Source organism: Carassius auratus, chromosome 8, assembly GCF_003368295.1.
Source record: "Carassius auratus strain Wakin chromosome 8, ASM336829v1, whole genome shotgun sequence".
NCBI classification, from domain to species: domain Eukaryota; kingdom Metazoa; phylum Chordata; class Actinopteri; order Cypriniformes; family Cyprinidae; genus Carassius; species Carassius auratus.
This window is the reverse complement of record NC_039250.1, coordinates 14722347-14746036: the sequence shown is the minus strand read 5'-3', so window position 1 is coordinate 14746036 and position 23690 is coordinate 14722347. Positions and strand designations below refer to the sequence as shown.

The 23690-nt window shown below is 36.1% G+C and overlaps 1 protein-coding gene across 3 annotated transcripts in view; it reads left to right on the top strand.

Annotated features, from left to right (window-relative positions):
* The window catches only part of glt1d1 (glycosyltransferase 1 domain containing 1), a 36011-nt gene that overhangs the window by 404 nt on the left and 11917 nt on the right, over window positions 1–23690 (top strand). For all 3 annotated transcript variants that reach the window (XR_003292649.1, XM_026269878.1, XM_026269877.1), the window contains exons 2-8: window positions 217–368; window positions 1446–1551; window positions 5063–5114; window positions 6733–6766; window positions 6898–6954; window positions 23062–23160; window positions 23306–23355. Coding sequence is in view for 2 of the 3 variants with exons in the window: in XM_026269877.1 (XP_026125662.1) it covers window positions 217–368; window positions 1446–1551; window positions 5063–5114; window positions 6733–6766; window positions 6898–6954; window positions 23062–23160; window positions 23306–23355 (550 nt within the window). In the remaining variant the exon portion in view is untranslated. The remainder of the gene's footprint in view (window positions 1–216; window positions 369–1445; window positions 1552–5062; window positions 5115–6732; window positions 6767–6897; window positions 6955–23061; window positions 23161–23305; window positions 23356–23690) is intronic.

Genomic DNA, 23690 nt, shown 5'->3' with positions numbered 1-23690 from the left:
GTACTGAATAAGGCACATAATGTTTTCTTTTGGCGCTGTTGTTCAAATAAGTAACCATGTTTTGGACATGTACCATGGTAAAATCATGGTATTCTTGGAGATCGAAATACCATGGTAGTAAATCACTGTGCTATGATTCAGCCACAGAAGATTTGAATATTTTTGACTCCGAGCCAATTTATTACAGAGGAATAAGTGTGTGTGTTTGGGTTGCAGGAATCATATCGTGGCTGCAGGACATACTTGTGTACTGTGTGATACAAGAGGGTTCAGCTCTGCCTCTGATGTATCGTCCCTGATGACGCAAGAGCCGCGGTTCGAAGCTGCGCTGGCCATTCATCTTTTCAAAGGAGGCAGGCTTCTTTTAGGTGACACGTCCCCGGCCTCTCAAAAATACATGCATATGTTGTTTTCACCATATTAGTGAGAGCATCCGTAGATGCAATTGATTTTATACTGAGGTGGAGCACCACAGAGCCTAGCCTGTACACATGCATACTGTACATGCATCGATCTTGTCAGATTATTGTTACTTTCCACTATTGAGCTCTATCGCACAATTTATGACTTTACTGGTGATAGATAAAAGGGAAGTTGCACACTAAACAATTAGTTTTATAGTAGTATTTTGTTTAGTGATGCACATTATATTGATACCATCATGTCAGTTATCAGCCATTATTAGTGTTTTATTTTTGTTATCACCAAATATTGGATATTTAATTTGCCTATTTTAACATTTAGATTACCTTTGCAGTGATCTTACACACAAAAAGTAATCCAGTATACTTATTATTTTTGGCTTTTCGATATCAGTCATTTTAACAGTCATGCATAGTTAATTATTATTTTTTAATTCATTATCAATGCCTTATATTTAGATGCATAGTTATAGCGAATATATATTTTTATGTCATGACTTAAATTCCACATGTACAAAAAATTACCATGGTATTACTGTTTTTTTTGTTTGTTTTTTGTACCATACATCATGGTATTATTTGAAATATTATGGCATATGAAGATGGTATTCATTTTATTACCATAGTATATACCAGAATACCATGCCATTATCATGCTACCCCAACATTGACAGTATTTTTAATGATTTGTTATCATACGATATATTGTCAGTTTCCTCTGTTTGTGGTGTTAATTTAGAAAACTGACCACTGACTGATAAATTGTGCATCCTTACTCACAGAATGTCTTGTTCAGATTGAAGGCTACTTCTTTCTCACCACCCTCAGATACAGCATTCCTGTGAGTCATTGGCCGAAATGTCCACTCTATGGATGACTACTTTCCCTCTGGCAAAGATAAACACACTGTTTCATGCCTCAAAGACTTCACTCGCTCGAAGGACTTAAAAGTTGAACTTCAGTGGAGGTGAATAAGTGAAATAATGGATTTGTCTTTGTTGCATATTTTCATTTTCTCTGCAGATGCTGGAGTGCCTTTTGGGGTGGTGTTTGGAGGGACTGATGTCAACGAGGACGTAAAAGATGAGCACAAGCGAGCCGTGATGGAGGAAGTTCTGCACAAGGCCAGGTCAAATTTACTCGGTCTTTCATGAAAGTCGACGCTTATCTTGCTTCTCTGCTCTAGTCTGATATAATTAAAGATATAGTTTGTCCAGAAATGAACATTTTGTCATTTGTGACCCTGAACCACAAAACCAGTATTAAGTCGCTGGGGTATATTTGTAGCAATAGTGGAAAAAAACATTGTATGGGTCAAAATGATCCATTTATCTTTTATGCCAAAAAATCATTAGGATATTAAGTAAAGATCATGTTCCATGAAGATATTTTGTAAATTTCCTTTAAAAAAAAAATAATTTTTGAGTAGTAATATGCTTATCTAAGAATTAATTTGGACAACTTTAAAGGCGATTTTCTCTGTATTTAGTTTTTTTTGCACTCTCAGATTCCAGATTTTCTAATAGTTGTATCTCTGCCACATATGGTCAGATCCTAACAGGCCATACGTCAATGGAAATCTTATTTATTCAGATTTCAGATTACCGTATGTATAAATCTCAATTTCAAAAAATTTACACTTAAGACTGGTTTTGTGGTCCAGGGTCACATTTATGACAACTTTCCAAACCTGTATGACTTCCTTTATTTAGTGGTACACAAAAGAAGAGATATTAAAGAATGTACTGGTTGTTCTTTGTTCATGCAATTGAAAATTTAATCCGTCTGTTTCCCACATAAAAACTCATATGGCTTGACTTCAAAAAACTAGTTTTATGGACAAGTTATGATGCTTTGAAGGTGCTTTTGCATCTTTTTGACACTTGAAAATCTCGAGTCATCTTTCTTCAAAAAGTTTGTGCTCTAAGGAAGTAGGGCAGTTTTGGAGCGACAGGCAAGTAAAGGATTTTCAATTGTATATGAACAATATGAAAGAGGATTATGTAAGATTACTAGTATGTTGTTAATCTCTTCTTTTAAGATTAGTTTTTAATTAGTCTTCTAATCTGTTCTGGATAAAGTGTCTGGAATAAGCATATTGTGAATGATTTCTGATGGATCACGTGACACTGATCTGGAGTAAGACTGGAGTAATGGTGCTGAAAATTCAGCTTTGCATCACAGGAAGAAATAATTAGGTTTAAAAAAATATATTCAAATAGAAAACAGTTATTTCAAATTGTACAAATATTTCACTGAAGTGGTGTATTTACACGAGGAAAGTCCACTAGTTCACTTGCTTTGGTCCGGACCAAATACGGTGTTGGTTTTTGGTTTGTTTGATGTGGTTCACTTTCGCACTGGCCTTTTTGCAAGTGAACCAGAAATTGTAAACAAAACTACACGTATAGTAAAGTCATATATTGATTGGACAGAAATTCTTGAGCAGGGAAAACAGGAAGTGCAAAAACAGGCTAATCATGGAGATGCACAATTTTTGTTCTTTTACTGATTTGGTGTTATCAAATACTAATGCAATATGAAGAAACTTATGTTCATCATATGAGGCAATTTCATACAATGTTGTCATAAAGACTTCTTTAGATATAAAAGCATATCTCAATCTTCAGGACATCAGTGGAAACGAATTAAATATGCTGTTATTTTTACCCATAAAGGTAAGAATAATACATCATTCTGAACTGTAAAGGGTCTATTTTATTTGTGTGCACTCACAATATCAACAAAATATTGTGCTTTTGTAAAAAAAAAAAAAAAAAAAGAAAAACAGGATGTGCTTGCCACCTCAGTCTTGAGTAGGACCGCTTCACAATAATGAATCGAAAATCAGTGAATAATTTCCTTGAATATATCTATAGAAAGCTTTAAATGACTACAAAACAAAAGCATTGAAATCCAAAACAAGAACTCGTTCATTATGTAATCCAAGATGCTCTTCTTTTTAAAAGTCACATCCTGACTCAGAAAACACTAGTTTATCAATTTAATTTAATTTATTACCCCCCAACATATACATTGTAGCTTTTGCAGGAAGCTTTAGTCCATTTAGCACGCTCACATCACGTTGGTGTGCGCCATGGTCAAGAAAACTCATCATTTGCATGCGTTTTTAAGCATTGCGGTTTGAAAACAAGTGATTGAAATTGCAAAAAAAAAAAAAAAAACCAGCCCTACATGTGCAAGCTGTCTGTTTCTGTGCGTTATTTATGCAGTTGGGTCGGATCGAGGTCAGTTCATATTCACACCTTAAACAAACCATACCAGAGTTCGTTTGGATCCTCTTCAGCTGGGTCTCGGTGCGGTTGTTTGGTCCGCAGCCGAGTGCGATTGCTGTATTCACACTTGCCAAAAAAGTCTGCAACAAGGAGGGAAACAAATTTGAGATCGATTCAACTGAACCAAACAAGACAGGTGTGACTATACCATAAAAATCATAATGTATCTAAATTTTGACAAGTACATTTTAAATGTTTTATCCCAAAACTTTGAACGGCAGATGCTCCAATAGGCCTTTGGACTAAAAAGTTTGATAGTAGCAGGTATTGTGTGGTATTTCTTTTCCTTTTTCATCTGTAATAGACTGAATCTGTACCCAAAGCCTGCCAGCTTTGGTTTCAATTCATTAGCCAGGTGTTATAGATTCATGTGATCTGTTTGATTAGTACAGGCAGCCTAACACCCTTTTGACAGTCTTAAGGGAATAATTGACACTGGGGAGCATAAGAATGATAAGAGCCTCCACTTCAAACACATCTCCCAGAGAAGACCCCCTGCTGCTGCCGTTACTGACTAACCTTCACATCTCCTGAAAGAGAGACGACGGACAGGGGATGATGAAGAGGAGATGGAAGGAAACCCTTGGGGTTCAGTTGCAATAATTTGGAAAAGTAACAAGTCTGCTTTTTTCTTTATTCAAGACCATTGTTAACACCCCCCCCCCCCCCCAAAAAAAAAAAAATCAAAGAGGACCTTATGTTTTATGTATGTTCGTGTGTTGTGAGTTTGAATAAAGGGAGCTTTATGATGAGGCTTGAATACAAGACACGGGCATAGTCCAAACTTTGACTTTTTTTTTTCTTTTCTTAACAAAATACAAATATAGAGAACTTTTAAAAGCCAGAACCAGATTGAAAATCTGTTATGTAAAGAGTAATTTAAATGCGGGGAAAAAAGTCAAACAAAGAAACACCAGGTTAACATTTAAAATACAAGTATTTTCTGAAAAAAAAAGATATATGTATATATTTATATATATATATTTAACCTGTATATGCTTACAATATAATTTGTAATCATTTTTTTTTCATGTTAAAAAACTCAACTATAGCTTCATCTTTCTCCTCTTTGTCATTCTGATTTTAAGTGTTACTCTGGGATTGCATTGCGGTGCTTTTGATTTGTGGGGCTTGACTTGTTTGATTTACAGATTTTTGGTGGCCACTGACAGCTTTGATGTCTGGGAAAGCGTGCAATTGCAGTGAAATGAAAACGTTTGAACGCAGTCACTGTGGCGAACCTCGCTATCACAAACCAGTGCAGAAATCTGGACTTTTCATGTTTCTTTACATGTTAAACATATCAACTCAATTTCTTCATCTCTGTCTCTCTGTCACACTCAGGTTTGCTGTGGCGTTCACTGATAAACTGAAGGAACGTGCCGAGGAGCTCTTGGTAAGAAATGATACATTTTACAGAAGAGTTTACAGCTCTGGGTTCTTATGGCAGCTGTAAAGAACCCTTTCCCTACATGTGCTGTAATATGAAATCATAATTGATAGTGTTGGATTTTTTTGTTGCAGAAGATAGAATGTTGTGGTCCCATTGTGCATGAGGTTTTTTTTTTATTTTTTATAAATAATAATAAAAAAAAGATGTACACTAATATTAAAAAGTCTGATGTCACTAAGATTTTTTTAAAGAAATATATACTTTTATTCATTGAATAATGTATTAAATTGTGCACACTTGATAGTAAAGACACTCCCTCTTTCAAACCCATGCTAACTTTTTTTTTTTACTTTCTTTTCATAAAAGAATCCTAAAAATAAATGGATGACAGTTTTGACAAAAATATTAGACATGCAATTATTTTCAACGTTGATGATAATAATAAGAACTGTTTCTTGAGTACCAAATCAGAATATTAGAATGATTTCTGAAGGATCATGTGGAGTAAAGATGCTGATAATTCAGCTTTGCATTACAGGAATAAATTATAATTTTTATATATTGAATAAAAAATAGTTATTTCAAATTGTAATTAATCATTTCTTTGTTTTGTTTTTTTTCGATAAAGCAATGGAGCTTAGGTGAGTGTAAGAGGAATCTAACAAATAATAATAATAAAATCTTACCACCTCCAAACTTTGAACTGTAGTGTATGTAGTAGAAATGTCACGTTGAAAGGATATAGAGTAAATGAGGTAATGAAAATGCCAGTGTTTATGTTTCTAATGGGTTAGAGAAGAGGAAAGGACGAGGAGAGACAGATGACTTCTGCTCTAGCTGATGCTATTAATAATACAAAAGGATTTAGCGGCTACAAATGCAATATCCTGCCTTCAATCCTGTAAAAGCACAGCATTAAAATCATTATATCCATGTTTTTTTACTCCAATGAAACCCCAGACACACATTACACACGTGGAATCAAGACAAACAGGATATCTCTGTTTTTGTCACACGCACACACACCAGGGGTCTCCCTCTCCCAGGACTGATAACATCCAGCCAATTTCCCCTCCATCTGGGTGAAATTATCTTGACTTTATCTCAGCCAGCCATTTACATATTATTCTTTTATTACCTTTCTGCTGCTGTATTGTCTTTTTTTTTTTCTACTTCGACTGGTTTTGATTTATGCAAATTATGGTTTCGCTTTGCTGCACAGAGATTTTTTTCAGCAGATATTTTCTCTTACCGGTCTATGGTTATTACATTAGCCAAGGGCATGAACTTTGAACATGGATAACTCTATTATCATAAAAAGAGAAATTCTAATGTTTGGCATTTAGTTTTATTTTCACCTGCAGAGCTTCCAGTGTCACAAAACCTTATAAAAAAATCAATGAATTAAAAATGTGAACGGTAAACTCATTCATAAAGTAATATTAATATATAAAATCAGTCAAAATAAAGTAATAATTATTAATAATAATTATTATTATTATTTAAAAAAAAATTCCAGTAAACATGAACCAGTGAAGTCATGAAAATGTATTTGCACATCTTACACTACTACAAATGTCCAGCAGGGGTCTAACATTTATTTCTTGACCATTTCTTTCAGGTATGTGCGAGCAAGATTTATGTGCAGCCTCAAGGTAGAGTTCATGAATACTGCATGTTTCCAGATGGCATTTTGTTGATGTTGTGGGGCAAAATGCATTTTTGAAAGGCCTTTGAAAAGTTTTGAAATATATGTAATTATTGAAATGTCTACATATGTTTCCAGGGATTGAGACCAGAGTGGCATCACATTTCAGCTGGAGTGACTTTTTACACAGAACAGGTACAGCGCCATTAAATATATGATAGACATACATGTAGAAGAGGATTAGATGGATTTGCAGACCCCATTTGATTAATAGCTTGACATATGCATTCATCATCATCCCTCTCAAACGTCCCTCTTTTTGATAAGCAGCAGACATCGCTCCATTAAATATACATGTGGTCTTCAGTCCTCAACACACTTGAACAGTCTCAGGAGCACTTAACCTTGATTAGAGACAGCCTCACAGACTTCACAAGTGAAGAGGTTGTGCATGGTTATTTTGAGATAGGGCAACAGAGTAAAAGATATAAAGAAAGAAAAATTTAGAAAGAACAAAGATATATTTGAGCTTCTGGTATTATGAATTGGTGATTTAAACATTTAATCCATAATTTCCCTGCACTTGGAGGGTTTCACATTTACTTTCTTCACATTTCATATAGCTGATAGCTAGAAAGGTTTGTTGGTTTCGTATACAAGTGGAAAAATGGCTTCACAGTGAAATCACAGTTTTGCAGATTGTTCTCACAGATATACCATTCAAAACTTTGAGTAAGGTAAGATGCTTTTAATGCTTCTGAAAGAAGACTCATTGGCTCACCAAGGCTGCATTTATCTGTTTAAAAGTTCTCTGGCACTGTGCCGGATCTCTGGCTTGCTGGTTTTGGTTCATCGTCCTACATTTAAAAACACTTAAGGTTGCATCCGAAAACTTAGGCAGGTGACTTGTTGTCTCGCTGCCGTATCAGGCAATTACTTTGCAGGCAGCATTTTTTGCACGAAGGCACCTCATGAAACTGATTTTGGACAGGCTTCTGAGGTAGAGTAATGGTTTAATGATCTACATCCAAATATAGAGAGCTTTGGTGATAACTAAGTGGATATTTCATTACTGCAATATTAATGTCTCGCTAGAAATGACATAAAAAGTGGAAAACGTTGATTAAAAACATACATTAACACACAAACTGACCACCAACCACAACTTTCAGACTCCTCCTTTATTTTTTGGTTTAACTGTCACAGAATGGAACGCACAGGATTGTGGAATATCAAAGGCAGTGAAGGATACATCTGTGCTGCTTTCAAAAATCGGCCAAATGGAGGCATCTCAGAAGACAGGAACTGAAAGGGGGGGTGAAATACTCGTTTTCACTTAACATCCTGTTAATCTTGAGTACCTATAGAGTAGTACTGCATCCTTCATAACTCCAAAAAGTCTTTTGTTTTATTATATTCATAAGAGAAAGATAGTTTGTACCGATTTTTCCCGGAAAACACGACCGACTGGAGGCGTGACGTGTGGGCGGAGCTAAAGAATCAAGAGCGCGAGTAGGCTTTTGCATTGAGAGCGTTTGGAAGCTGTGACATTACCATGAGGGAAAAAACATCCAAAACAAACCATGGCTAACAGTCAGATTCAGCGTATATTTATGATCCAGAATCAGATCCAGAGGCTGAAATTTAACAAGAGCAGCAGCAGCAACGACGTCTCTATGTGGTATGTATTGAAACTGTATATATTTGCTTAGAGGTTTTGGAAAATGACTAAGTTCCACTTTATGTCGTCTTTTTGTATTTTTTATTTATTTATTTATTTTAAGCTGTACATGTGGAAAGTGCAGTTTGATGACAACATCGCATGTTGTTTACTTGATGTGCTTACGCGCTGATAGCTAAGTTAACAACACAGAGATATTTGAAGCAGTTTTACTGGTCCCTTAATGCTGTTTCTCTTTTGGTAATCTGTGCAGGGTTGTCTTGCCCTGGCAACCAAAAACACACTCCTTTTGTGACATTTCGCGACGCTCTCGCTCTGATCAGTGAATGTCTGTTGTGCTCTCAGTGCTGTGCTATACGGGAGCGCGTGCTCTTCAGGCAGAAGTGCCCTTAGCACCCATATAAGGAAATTCCGCTCCATCTAACGTCACACAGAGCCGTACTCGAAAAAAACTTTCCGAAACTTGTGACAAACCGGAAGGAGTATTTTTGGAACTGAAATACTCCTTCAAACGTACAACTTAATTTTTTAAACTTTGTCCATGTTTAGCATGGGAATCCAACTCTTTAACAGTGTAAAAAACTCAGTATGCATGAAATAGCATTTCATCCCCCCTTGAAGCTAACATTGAATTCAGACGTGCCGTAATGCCTTCCTACCTTGAAATGCGTCCTCTGAAGGCAGCATTTTTCAGTTTTCAGATGCAGCCTTGTTGATATCACGTTCGAGTCCATGAGTTCACCTATCTATGTATCAGAGGAACGCAGCTTTCATTCTCAACCAAACTACAGGGTGTCCGCGGGGTTTTAAAAAGTATTAAAAAGTGATAAATCAAAATAGTCAAATTTAAGGCCATTAAAAGTGTTAAATGTGGTCTCAGAGGTATTGTTTTTTTCCAAATTAGGTATTATTTTTTCAGACTATCAGGTGTCCTATTCTGATTGAAATTCTATCTGCGTTCGCGTCAGTTCGTTTAAATATGGGCTTTAGCATATCTGGGCAGATAATCAAAGATCTTTCGTCTCCGTCTCAACGTATGTTTGATGCTGACGTCATATTCAGTGGTCGTTCAGCATCATCTCAGAACACTGCGCGCTCAACAGAAGTGGCTGGCTTCCGTTTTATTTTAGACTTGCTTCAAGGCATATCTTCAAAGACTGGACAACCATCGTCGTCTTCATGGGCAAATGCAAGTTTTCTAATAGATTTACTGATAGCGCTGTTTCTCACACATGCAAAGAGAGAGAGAGCGAGAGTCTTACCACGCTGAATCGACACGCTATATGTAAACTATTCTTTGTTGTCTTCTCCTGTCAAAATAACGGAGTTAATTTAGAATTATTCATATTCATTTTCGAACAAGCAGAAGACATACCGGTTTCTCTGGTAGTGGGTGGAGCTAATGTGCAAATGGCAATTTCATTGGCTGGCGCTGATTTAGTACGTCCCTGTTTTGATTTCAGCAAATCAGTTTGACCGAACGCTGACAACGTGATTAATATTCATGAACCCAGCAGCTCATCAATTCATAGTGCATTGTATATACATTAGTATGATAGTAGAATTAGTAGTAGTATTATCTTTTAATAATAATTAATTTGATCTATGACTATTTTGTTACAGAAACCCTCAATGACCAAAAATATCTTAAGCATCACCACCAGTCTTAAGTTCAGTTAAAATGACAAATATGCATTCATTAGGCCTAAAAGTAAATTTTTACGTAAGGGCATTGTGCTAGAAATATTACTATTATTTAGTAAAATGTATGTGATACTGCTACTACTGTTGAAAAAAATTTAAAAACTTTATTTTTTGAAGAAATAAATCACAGTATTTCTTCCATGTTTTAATTTTAATAGCCAGTCCCCTTTATTTACCAAAAATAAAATGTTTAAATTTCATAAATTAAAAGACAAATTAAATTTGGGTGAAACTTGTTTACTGTTTTTCATAATTATATAACTTGTAGAAAAACTTTAAACACAATAAGTATAAAGAATGGCATTGGTTTTATTTTTAGTGTAAAAAGTAAAAAAAATTTTAACTAGCATATTTTTGTGGTTTGCTTTGGTACCGAAATTGGTACAGAGAACCGTGGATTTTCATGGCTATCGGTACCGAATATTGAAATTTTGGTACCGTGACAACACTAACAGGAAGCCTTATTGTTCGGTGTGTAAAAAAAACATCAATGTCAACTGGATGGGAGCTAATGCACTTCGGTCGCATATAAAATCCACTAAAAATGGAATGCGTGCTCGGAGAGAGCAGTTAATTCTACCAATCTCAGCTCTCTGCAAGGCTGCACCTCCACCACCACTGCCGCAAATTCGTGGCGCAGTTTTTGAATCCGCAACAGTTCATAGAATCCGCAACAGTTCATAGAAGATGCCCGTTTGTAATGCATCAACTTTCAATTAATGCCAGCCAGTGTGCTGGAACTATACATTCTCTACATTGCAAATTTTATGTAGTTTTTTTTATTTTATTAACTAAGTTTTATTTACGAAGTTATTTACTCTAAATCTATTCTTTTTTGTATGTTATATATGTCAAAATCTGTGTAAATAATAGAAAGGTCGCTGATTAACACTTGCAATTCAGTGTCGTGATGGTTTTAAAAAAAATTCTGAAGGTAGTAAAAAAGGTATTAAAAAGTAGTAAATTTAACTTAAGGATTGCTGTATATACCCTGAACTAACATTACTAGCCAATCAGAGCACAAGACACTCATAATAGTATCCAATTGCAGAGTCACAGTTGATGAATGGAAAAGAGGCCTGCGTCTTGAGCATGACATTGAAAAAAGTTTTAGGCGCAGTGGTCAAAGATTTCCATCTAGTGTCATATTTACATAGAAAAGCTATTTAAAAGGCGTGGAGCTTTGTAAACACCTCAGAGTAATCTCGTCATCTGCATAACAACCATATGATTGCCAGAACGAATTTACTGGGATTTTTGAAAAGGTAGTGTTCACACATGATCTCTTAATGGTAATTTACCAGTAACGACTGTTTGTGTATGTGTGTGTGGGAGATAAATATGGGATAAATTCTTCCTCTGCATCTGCTGTGAGTTGCTTTACGTTCATCTGAGAAAACTCACTTGATTTGTACCACCTGGTCTTATGACATAAACATACCTGGGGACACTTTTTATCGAGACGCGAAATACGTACCAATTAGTTACATATCACTGCAGTTTCCAAAAGAAATTAACACTAGAGGCAATAAAACTCTTCCTATACATATAATTATATATATATATATATATATATATATATATATATATATATATATATATAAAAAATTTTTTTTTTTTTTTTTTTTTTTAAATGCCACGTGATTTAAAGGGGTCATATGATACGATTTAAAATGTTCCTTTCTCTTTGGAGTGTTACAAGCTCTTGAAGCTCTTGACAATTCCCCCCCTGCATTAATGACTAATGTTACAGTTAAAAGTGAGTACATGTCTGATTGTCTAAGAGCCACTGTTTTAATTGAGTTTTAAAGGAGGTGAATGAAGGACACTCGCGTATGACAAGGGGCAAGTTATTCCAAAATTTACCACCTATCATTGATAAAACTTTTTGTCCAAAGGTGGTACGTTTGGCATGCTCTTTGAGTGCTGCTTGAGTTGGTGGGATCAAGTCATATTGTCTTTGCTTTCTGGCAAAGAGATGAAGCCTGGCCTCGTTCACAGTGGTGACATCGCTGGACCTGTCATACATTAGCAAAACAAATCTCTCCAAAGAGAATGATATTTTGCTCTGTTTTTTGTCAATGTGTTTTCTATGCCACCACCTTCATCTAGTCTGGTTGGACTAAGTAAGATGGGCAGAGCATTGATCTTATGAAATAATGGAACATTTCTTGCAATGGTGTCATAACCAGTACGATCTTGCTCTCTGTTGAATAAACTCGGATGAATGAGTTTTTCCTTGGTGTCCTGCTGACAAATGAAACCTCTGTCCCAGTTAGTTTTCTCAACTGTTATGATGGCTTCTGCCATGTCTGCAGCTAATGTATAGGCAGAGGCCGAAGGTTTATCCTTTTACCACCTTTTACCAAGCACTTTGATGTATGGTATACAACTAAATGCATCCCTTAACCCTACACTTAGCCGGATCGTTCATCCAATGCCCTTTATATCCCGTGCAATCTGTACACCATCCGGTTAACTAAAACCCCATTAACCTTTGCTCGGATCTCCCGCGCTGGCACACCTGTCAATTCAGGTGCGGCTATCTAACTGTTTTGGGGTAGATTAGATAGTATCCCAAATGCTAACTTTACATTTAGCTGACATTGAAACCCACTCTGAGTTTAACAGCAGTGATATATCACCAGTGTGCCCTGGTAGTGCAGATATTCACTCTTGTCTAATCTATCTATAATCAACAAATCAACACAACTGTATTTTGATGCGTTAAAAGTTGTTCTTTAGTATAATCTAAAACATCTAAAATAAAATGACACTATATCGTCCTTTAAGAAAAAAAACCCAATACATTTCTATTGGATAATTTATCTTTTGAGGATCCAGGGGTTGGCCATCTTGAAAATAAAAATTTCAAGTGGCTGAGAGTGTTTTCTTGTCAAGCAACCCTTAGAGACTGCTCATACCAATTTGCATGCTTATGTCACTAACTAAACAATTATATTGCTAAACTGTTCCATTTAGGTGGTGGTAATCTTGAAAAATGGCCGCCATCTTGGAATTTCAAGTACCTGTAGAAGGCTTATTTTCAAGTGACCCAAAGAAACTGCTCATGCCAATTTGCATGCTTGTATCACCAAATAAACCACTATATCACTTAACTGCTCCATTAAGGTGTCGGCCATTTTGAAAAATGGCCACCATCTTGAAATTCAAGTGGCTCTCCCAATTTTCTTATCAAGTGACCATCATAAACTGAACAATTCTGCCAAACATAAGCACTTAGACGCTCCACTAAAAGAGGACTATATCCGATGTCCATCATGCCTGGAGTTGATCCGTGCTGGTCGCTGAGAAAATACATCAACTTTGCTCTGTGGATCGCCGGATCGGCTTTCACCGTGGACAAAACGGAGTCACATGTGGTTGCTGCAAACCCAACAAACGCTCCTTCGTAGAATCCACCAGCCGCGGCATTCTCAAGACGCCCGCCTCTGCTCACTCAAGCCGGCCTTCGCTCACTCTAGGTTTGTGACGCGGTTTCGTTGAGAAAGGGAAACTACTTTGTTTGGCCTTCCAAAAGGGGACAGGGCATCACAGTATGTTAAGGTGCGTAACATTTCCATCAGCATGCTTGAGGTATTCGCCCAATCACAATGCACTGGATTGCTGGCCGATCAGTATAAACCTCGCTTTTCAGAATGATGAGCTTTGTAAAAATCGGCGTGTTTCAGAAGGCGGGGCATAGAGGAGAAACAAGGTACAGTATGTGGAAAATGTGTTTTTTGAATCTTAAACTGAATAAACACATTTCATTACACCAAATACGCAAACTAATGTTCTTTTTAGCAGCATCATATGACCCCTTTAATATTTTGTATCTAATCCAATGACATTCAGATTCATAAGGGTGACTTAAGTGTGACTTCTGGGGCTGCTGTGTATCGCTCCATCACTAATGAAAAGACCCACTTCCTAAGAACATGCTGCCTTACTCTATAAAAAGCTAAATGTACAGAGACTGATTCAAGGCCCAGAATATCTAATCCATTCTCCTGAGCTCATGTGTTGGCGTGTCGGAGTAATCTGCTCCAATGTGCCTGCTGCTCCGCATTGAAGATTGATCTCTACACAAGCCCATGCTTGTTTGTGGAGACCCCTGGGGCCAGTGCCACCGCTCTGAGATCAGTCGACACAAGCCTATGCAGCTCTATCAAAGCAGGTGCTCTGACCCCCTACCATGCTGAGTGGATGCTGAGGTGGATGATGGGATAGCTGAGATGTCATCTCTGGATCATACCTTGGTTGGAGGTCTATAGTTGTGTCAAAGTTTTTTAGGTGGTGCGGGTTTTCACATGACAGAGAAGATCTGGGTGGTCCTCTGGGATTGTGCTGTATAGACCCCCTCATAGTACTGGGTAATGATGAGAGTCACGCCTGCAGGGGCTCATGGGAAATGAGGTCCTGATGCAGAGACGATTTAGTGTGCTCAGAGATGTGAGTGGCAAGAGTGAAGATTTATTTATTTTATTCTTTTCTGAGGCTTTGAGCTGTCTGGAGGTGTAAGTATAGCTCCAGGGGTTGATTTTAGTGGAAAGACATAATTCAGAGAAACTTGTGAAGGGTGTTTCTTGACTAGGTCATTGAACCCCTCATGAGTGTCTGTTTTCTGCTATACTTGGTAGAAAAGCACATCTTTGCAGTGGTGTAATCTGATGCGTTTATTGACTAATATTATATATAAAAGACTAGTTTAAAATAGGGATATGATTAATTAGAATAAAAAGAAATTATGATATGCTGCCATTTAATTCAATCATTATATGTGCTGCGTGTTTTAGAGGGAAGAACTGCACAGTGTTCATTTACACGCAGTTTATGATCCAGTGTTTTCAGTGTTTTGGAGTGGTTTGGTTTACAATAAATGCTGCTCCTCACAAACTCCATCTTTGCATTTGATCTGAGTTTGCTTAAAACGTGCATTTGAGAATGCAGTATGTGCCTTTACAGTTATAAAAATATATAATAAATATGACTAAATTATTTTGGTAAATATTTCAATAATATTTAGTTTAATAATAGTACAAAAATATTTGTCATGAAAATAAGTGGTATTATTTTTCTGGTCATACAGATATGTAATCAGAACTCACATTTATCAGTTACTTTATCAGAAGAACTGAAAATCAAATTATTTGCATGTCATTATTTGACTTTATACTTTCCATTTTCCTCCTCCATAAACAACATGTAAAAACAGTGAACTTTGGTTATTCAATTTACATTTTCATAAAACTGTCTCCTCCTTTTTATGTGGACTGTTCTTGGCCAGAATAAGCTGCAGTGTGTATTAAAACTAGGTTTTAACATGCTCAATTGGTCAAAAGTTATACTGCTATACTGCTTTGAAAAATGCTTCTGATTACATTTTCAAACGAGTTTAGAAGGAAGGATACCTATGTTCCCACGGTCCTTTGGTCCCCTGATATAAAGTATATGGCACAAAATGAACACATCAAAGTGGTTCTATGTTTCCCAGTTCAGTGGTCTGTTAACACACACTATGCAAAACATAAAGTTCAGGGCTTATTTCCCTAACCTAATCCTAACCCAGGATAAAAGGTGCAATTTTATATAAATTCAACTGAAAAACATAAACCAAGACCCCTTTATTAATTCACTTGATGTTGAGAAGTTAGACTTTGTGGATGTATTTAATAAAATCATTTGGAAAGCTGAAAGTAATGTTCAGTGCAGCTGGTGTTTTCCAGTTCTAGCTCTAACCAGTTATCCAGTAATCTTTGAGTGATTAGAACACACTTTATAGTACTCTATACTACTCAAGGGTTTCTCATGTGCCATATAAATCTAGGCAACATACAGTAGGAGACTAGGATTGACCCTGTTTAGGATCTCTCACAGTGTCTTCGACTAGAGGTAGTGTGTTTTATTTTTATGAACTCCAGTTTAGGCAAAATTTCACATGAATATTATAAAATGTAGTTAGCGCTGCTTTTAGCCCTAGGCTATGAAGCCATTGCTTTTGAGGAATGAATCCCAGATTGTGATGCCAGAGGTTTTATGTCAAGTCAGTTTTATTTATATAGTACAGAGCACGTTGTTTCAAAGCAGCTTCATCCAAAATTATCAATTTTCTAAAGCTTGTTTACAGTCTGTGTTGTCTTCATGTCAGAGGAAAAAGTGGTGAAATGTTTATGTATTTACAAAAAAAGAAAAAAGTATAGCTTCGCAACTAGACTGTTAGACAGGGTTCACCAATGCACTGATGAACAGAATATAAACAATTAAAAATGTAAAACGCTATAAAATGTAACATTTTAAATAAATAAAAAAAAAACAGTTTCTTACTGTGGTGTGGACCCATTTTAAAATAATTTTTAATATGAGGTTTAAAATGTATTTTACAACTTAATTAAAAGTCAGTTTTTAACTATGGCTCTTATTTTTACAGGAAGTCACCCATTAAAACATTGACAACCACATTCATGTTAAAGTTGCTCTTTATGATCAAAGGCAGGCTTAAGAAAGAAACTACGTAAACCAAGGTAAGGGGATGAGGAAGACAGGTAATAGGGAAAACATTGTGCGCACAGCTTACAGTTTGTCCATATCAGTTTCTGTGGCACGTGAAGATGAATCTTCTCCTCCCGCTGGAGAGACATACTGCTCTTGCCTTGATTTGCCTCAGTTTTTCCCCCACCTTCAGTGACGGGCCTGTTTGTTTATATCCTCCTCTTTTTCTTTCATGTGAACGCTTAGATCTAAAATGTTAGAAAAGACGCTTGTCTTCCACTGCACTCACACATATGGGCAAACCCACTAGATTGTCTTTATTTTTTTCAACCTTTGAGGTGTAATTCATCCTGCAGTAATTATATTTCCTTCTCAGGTGCATCAGAGTAATAGTCAAGGCATTCTTAACTGATCCTACAGAGAGAATACAGAAAATTGTCAGAAGTATGATAAAAGAATAGATAAGAGAGCTTTCATATATCAGTCCGTCTATCCATCACGAGTCTAAAAACATCGGACAGGAGTGATGTGGATGGCGGCTGTTTACAGGGAAGTGGAGAACATATTCCCCCTGCCGTCTTGTTTGAAGATGGCTGTAATCCGCCGTAAACCACTCTCGTGCACAAATCCTCTAACACCAGATTAGAGCACACGACCAAAGGCATCCGTGGACTTACTTCAAAGTTAAAGTTACTGTGGGAAAGAGTTAGCAAATTCACAGCATGCAAGGAGCCTGCAAATGTTTTAGAAAGCGGACCTGTTTCAACGATACAAATCGTGTGAATAGTGAATAAATTGGACCGATATAATCAAATTAAAGTTATCCCATGTTGTGTTAGAAATTGTAGATGAGCACTTTGGACATTGTAAACTGCAACTATTGAAAACAGCATTTTGCTATCCATATACATGATTTAGCTGAATATCCCTATCCATCAATCCATCCATCTAGTGTGTGTATATATATATATATATATATATATATATATATATATATATATATATATATATATATATATATATATATATATATATATATATAATTTTTTTTTTTTTTTTTTTTTTTTTTCATAATTTCGCTTATATGCTTTTTCTACCACCAAATATTAATTAATGGACAAATTACATATCTTAAAAAAAATCTATGAAAACATAAGGCTATTTAAAATGAATTAGTGAACGCAAAAAGATTTAAAACCTTGAAATGTGAACATCTATTGTTGTATTAAAAGTAGTAGAATTAAAGATCCATGGACATAAATGCTACCTTAATGTATACATTTTATAAGTAAGTCTGTAAGGAATAGTAAGCCTTTTTTTTTTTTTTTTTTTAAGTGTCTGATTACAAGTTAAAACGACTTCCATACAAATGTAATCCCCCATAAATATTTAATTTTCCTGCGTGTTCAGAGTTTCTAGGATATAGTAGGCTAAAGCCTTATTTCCCTCAGCCACATGGTGGAGTGCAGTATTTGCAGACTCTGGCAGTGAAGGCTGAACTACTTTTAGCGTGGTTATTAGTCATGCCGTTTCTTTCTTTAGGTAAACATTTAGACTGCACCCCAGTGGTGCAGAGCCTTTGAAATCAGACGTCACACTTTATCTTGAGCTGTATCTGTTTGATCATCTGTTCCCATTCAAATACTGGTGCGGTGACAGTGCTCTGGTTCAGGCTGACATGCATGCTCTTTCTGATCCATAATAAAACATGATGGTGCCTCTTGCAGATAAATGAATATACTTCAAAGCAGAAAACAAAAAAGGTTTCCAGTTTTCCCTTCTCACTCATCTGCCCCTCATATATCTGATCAGAAATACAGTAGTAGTGAGTTGTGTCATGCACTCAGCAGTTACTTACAGTACATACATCTGAACTCTCAGATAACATGAGATTATAGTATGTAATCAACTAACCTGAGAATAACAATGGATTGACTTCAGATAAACTTCATTTATGATGTTGCAAAATTCTCCTGTAGTTATTTTGGCTTGTTTGTGTATCCTTTTTCATTTGTTTTGATGACCTTTTGATCCATTTAGTTTTGGATTTGGATGTTTGAAAATGCTTTGCCCGTGATGCATATTAACTGACCCTAATCTTTAGTAGAGGTCCGCTGGTCAAGATATACCCACCAGCACTATGTGGAAACTACTTTGTCTGTTTTTTGTCTTAAGGAAATCCTCATAGAGTGAGATTAAACCCAAAGCTATGAGCTAAAACATATTCAGACATTGTGAGGTTTTTTTTCTCACCATCTCCTTTTCCAGGTCATTATGAATAAAATGTGTAATGAAACCGTTCTATAGTGGTATATAGTGCTGCATTGCAGACAACAGCTCTCCAAAAATGGATGTCTGTTTTAAATAAGATAATTGCATCCTATCTAAAATGAAAGTCATGTACCAACTTTTGTTACTTTGTGCCCCGCTCTCCCCTACCACTGTAAATAAATACATTATAAATTCTCATCTCGTGCACTTTAATTCCATTCGAATGTAATGCCCACATTCCCTTGGAACTAGAATCATGGCGGAATTTCATGTCGAGTCCACTTTGCAGAGCACTTGCAGACAATGCTTGAATGCTGCTGCCTGAACAAGAGCCCCCTTACTGAAGTGAAAGTGTTGACTGGTATCACAATCTCATGAACGCACCTGTGGATCTCCACCAAATTCGGGGGATCCCTTCAGCTCGAGGAGCCCTCTGAAATGCCACCCTCTGCGAGTTGATAGCCCCTCGGATTTCTATATCATTCAGCACCGATCCGCAAATGTAACCACCTATAACTCCTGAATCCCAGGGGCTAGTGATGTCGGGGTGGTCTAATTCGAAAGAGGGCCTCTATATGTACACTTGATATGTGTTCGAGTGGATTCCTCGAGCTGAAGGGATCCCCCGAATTTGGTGCAGTTTTGCCGCGCCATTACAGAGATATGACCATTCAAAGTTTCAGTGGTTTTCCTTAGAATTAAGCTTTAGCATTTCAACCAGATCGCCAGTAGCAAACAATGGAGCGCGCACTGCTGTACAAATGACACCATTTCAAGTATTTTATTTGCATTATATGTTCTAAAAAAATAAAAAATCATATCGGCAGCATATCAGCGCCATATTCACCGATACCGATATATCATACCGATATTAACCAAAACTATATATCAGTCGGCTCTAGTATTTTTTTGTCAATGTGATACGAGGTCATATCATATATTTAAATCAATATGAAAAACAAATAATGAAATATTTACTCTTTTTTTATTATTATTTTTTTTTTGGTGCTTGCCCAAAAAGTATTATAGCAAAAAGCATGTTCACTGATATGTAACAAGGAACAAGGAAAAGGTGAATTATATAATATGTTAACTTTTCAAATAAAAAAATAAATAAGAGAAGCTATGGATGTGAATTTTGATTACCCTTTTTTTAAAGATAACTTTATATACAGTATGGCTATTGTGAGACTCTTGGCTTATCCATCTGTGGGGTAGATGAGGTGAAACCATCCCTGACTTTCACTTTCCAAATGAAAATTCACTCAAAGCCCTTGTCTGAGAGTTAAACCATTGTAAGCAAGTACCCCTAAATCAGTCGTCTAATCCTGGAGCTTTACCTCACGTCACATACCTCTGTGTCCTTCCCTCTCGAAGTTAAAGCTGTCCTCATACTGACTTATGACCAGCCTTAGCCTTTCTGAATCTTAACATCATTGATGAAACCAAAAGCAAAACCGATTCCAGATCAGGGGGCAGTTTCTGATAAAAGCAACAATGCTCAACTTTAAGCAGCTTGTTGGTGGATGGTTAAAGCCAAACAAGTAGTTCTTATGAGCAGAGTTCACAGATCATTTCGTTTATCACTCTTGTCCTCAGGCGTATAGCACTGCTCTCTGGTTTTACCTGCTAAAACGCACAAAATAAAGCACTGTGACTATAACATTTACATTAAGCAGACACTTTTATCCAAAGCAACTTACAGTTTATTCAAGCTATAAATTATTGTATTTTTTTTACCAGTATGTGTGTTCCCTGGGAATATAACCCACACCACTGAGACACAGGAACACTATAAAGATACAGTTTCCAAAAGATAGGTAATACTATAAACCAGGGGTTATCAAACAGTTTAATGCCAGGAGATAATGCATAAAAACAGCTATACTTAATATATGTATTTCATGTAGACAAACCACATTAATATCGTGTATGAAAAAAAACTGATCTTATAACAACAGATTTTTAAAATGGCATTTACATTGTCACTGTACTAAAACCAAAACATATTAAATATTAACTGGAATATATTTATATTAACAACATATCCATTTCTACCAAGTATTGGATTATATAATAAATATTTTCAGAAATAACTTCAGTTAAATTTAAATATGATTTATCATTTTTGTATAATACACTTATTTATCAGTCAAACAGAGTATTATGGAAGATATTTGATGAAATTGTGTATTTGTGTGTGTTTTTTCACTCACTTTCCTGATGAGCGTGACTGACGCGCTGCAAGCAGAGAGCTGTACATCTCATTTATGTTCGCCTTCAACGTTCTTTAGAGCATTTTCAGTAAATTCGTAAGACAGACGCAAGTGCGGTTATGTACTGAAGCTTTATCAATAGGTCCGGGACTCGATTAAAAAAATTAATCTAATTAACTAGAGGCTTTGTAATTAATTAATCGAAATTAATCGCATTTTAATCGCATCTAAATATTTGACCTGAGAACAGTGAGAAGTATTTTATTTATTTTTTTCCACATGGATTTATAGTATAATATCCGTCCTTCGGATGAGACGTTAAACCGAGGTCCTGACTCTCTGTGGTCATTAAAAATCCCAGGATGTCTTTCGAAAAGTGTAGAGGTGTGACCTCGGCATCCTGGCTCAATTCGCCCATTGGCCTCCGACCATCATGGCCTCCTAACAATCCCCATATCTGCTGATTGGCTTCATCACTCTGTCTCCTCTCCACCAGTAAGCTGATGTGTGGTGTGTGGTGGGCGTTCTTGCGCACTATGGCTGCCGTCGCATCATCCAGGACTCTATATACAAAAAAAGAAAAGAAAATTTAATAGATTATAAACTCTATTTTAAAAGATATATGTTTGAAAACTCCACCAGTGACCTTTTAACTCTAACTTCAGTGAATTGACAGTGTCTGACATGAGTGAAATTTGTCATTATTATTGAATTTTCATTTTGTGACACAAGTGGTGCAAAATTACTATTTGGTTTTGCCAGTTGAAATATTTTTGCATTGTTAGTGTTTGTCCAGTGAGGTAGACGGTTCATGGTAAGATTTAATCATATTTTGGTCAACTCTGTTTAAGCCTGCACTGACTCACATTTGACACGCAGTTGACATGCATGTGTAAGCGTGCATACACTAGCACTTATATTTTGTGGATAATCTGGAATAGGTGGGATTTAAACGAGGGATGATCTGGGGTAAAGTACAGATTTGGACTGAACAGTCCCACGGATACCGGCTACTGACTAAAGAGAGAGGACTGTGTCACATGGACTTGGTGACATCATCATGAACATCTTTGTGCCTGTGGGTTATTTCAGGGCTGTTTAAAAATAGTAAATATTGCATGAAACATTAATTGACTAATTAATCAAATCATACTTTTGAACTTAATCTATAGGCCTCGTGAATTCATGAATGATTCTTGTGAGTTGTACTTGGGATAGTATTGTCATGTCCAATGGTAGAAAAATCTTATTTTTCTATAAGTTAATATGCTAAATGTACAGTATTATTTTTCCTTATTATCCTCAGTGATTTCTGTCTCAGATGGTCATTCTGTAATCCAGATGTTTTGCATTAAACCACAGAATATTCATGGTGATTTATAAAAGTGGTTGTTACTTGTGTATACTGTTGGTAATAACGTATATACAGTGCATGCTATGAAATACTTACTTTTTTATATGCCATATTGGTAAAGTACATGTCACGCATGCTACTTTGTGCCAGCAATCAGTTTTGCATTCATTGCATCTTTATGACCTTGTTTGATGGATTAGCCTCATTGGATGTGGGGTACAGCATGTATGCATTGATTTATGTCACATTACATTTTATTGCTCCGAAATGCTTAAACATCTGATTCAGGATAAGCAGTTTCTCCCTGTAATTTGGTGTTTCTTCAACTATTGGCAGTTTTGACACTGTTGACAAGCATTCAGTGGTGGAAATGACATTTATACAGTTTTGGGATAATTTGATGGACTCCTGTCTCCAGCGAAGGCTAATGTCATAGCTGTCATTTCATGTATCTTAAATACAAACCTTAAATCTTCTTTGTTATTTCACTCTTTAAAACTGTAAGATCTGTGCATTTGAAATGTGGCAAAAAGTCTTCAAAGATTCCAAGGCTGTCAATGTGAAACTTTTGTCTTGTGTCTTAGGTGTGCGTGCCAAACAAGAGGAAAATGTACGTGTGTTTTTGCTGGTATGTGGACTCAGACGAGTTAAGGATCCTCTGTATCTTCTAGATGTTTTTGCAGGTATTACTGTTCGATAAGATCACGGTTCATCCTCAGTCATTGTGCAATTATAAGCTGTGACAGTCTTTAAATGTTAACATAATTATGAAAACATAATTAGCATAATTATGTGTGTTAAATGAATTTTTTTGTTTGTTTCTTACAGAATGGCACAGTCAGAACCCCCTAGTGGCCCTCATCATCATTGGTCCCAAGGTCGGTCTGTCTGTCTTTCTTTATTTATTTCTTTCTATTATTACCTAGTCCTAGTTGTTTATAAAATATGATTTCAGACTTGCCAGCTTATTGCATGCATTGTTGGTTACAGTGTTTACTACCATTTTATTGATGTTTTTATCTATTTCTTTTCTATTTTCTTTATGAATGATAACTATAATAGGTTATAGAGTCTAAAAGTTGTTTAAAAATGTATTTATTATGAAGTAAAAAAGTTTTCTTATTTTTCATATTTGCGATGTTCAGTTATGTGTAAAGCTACTCTGCTTTAAACACGTTATTACGTAAATAGTCAAGTCAACTTAGTAAAACTT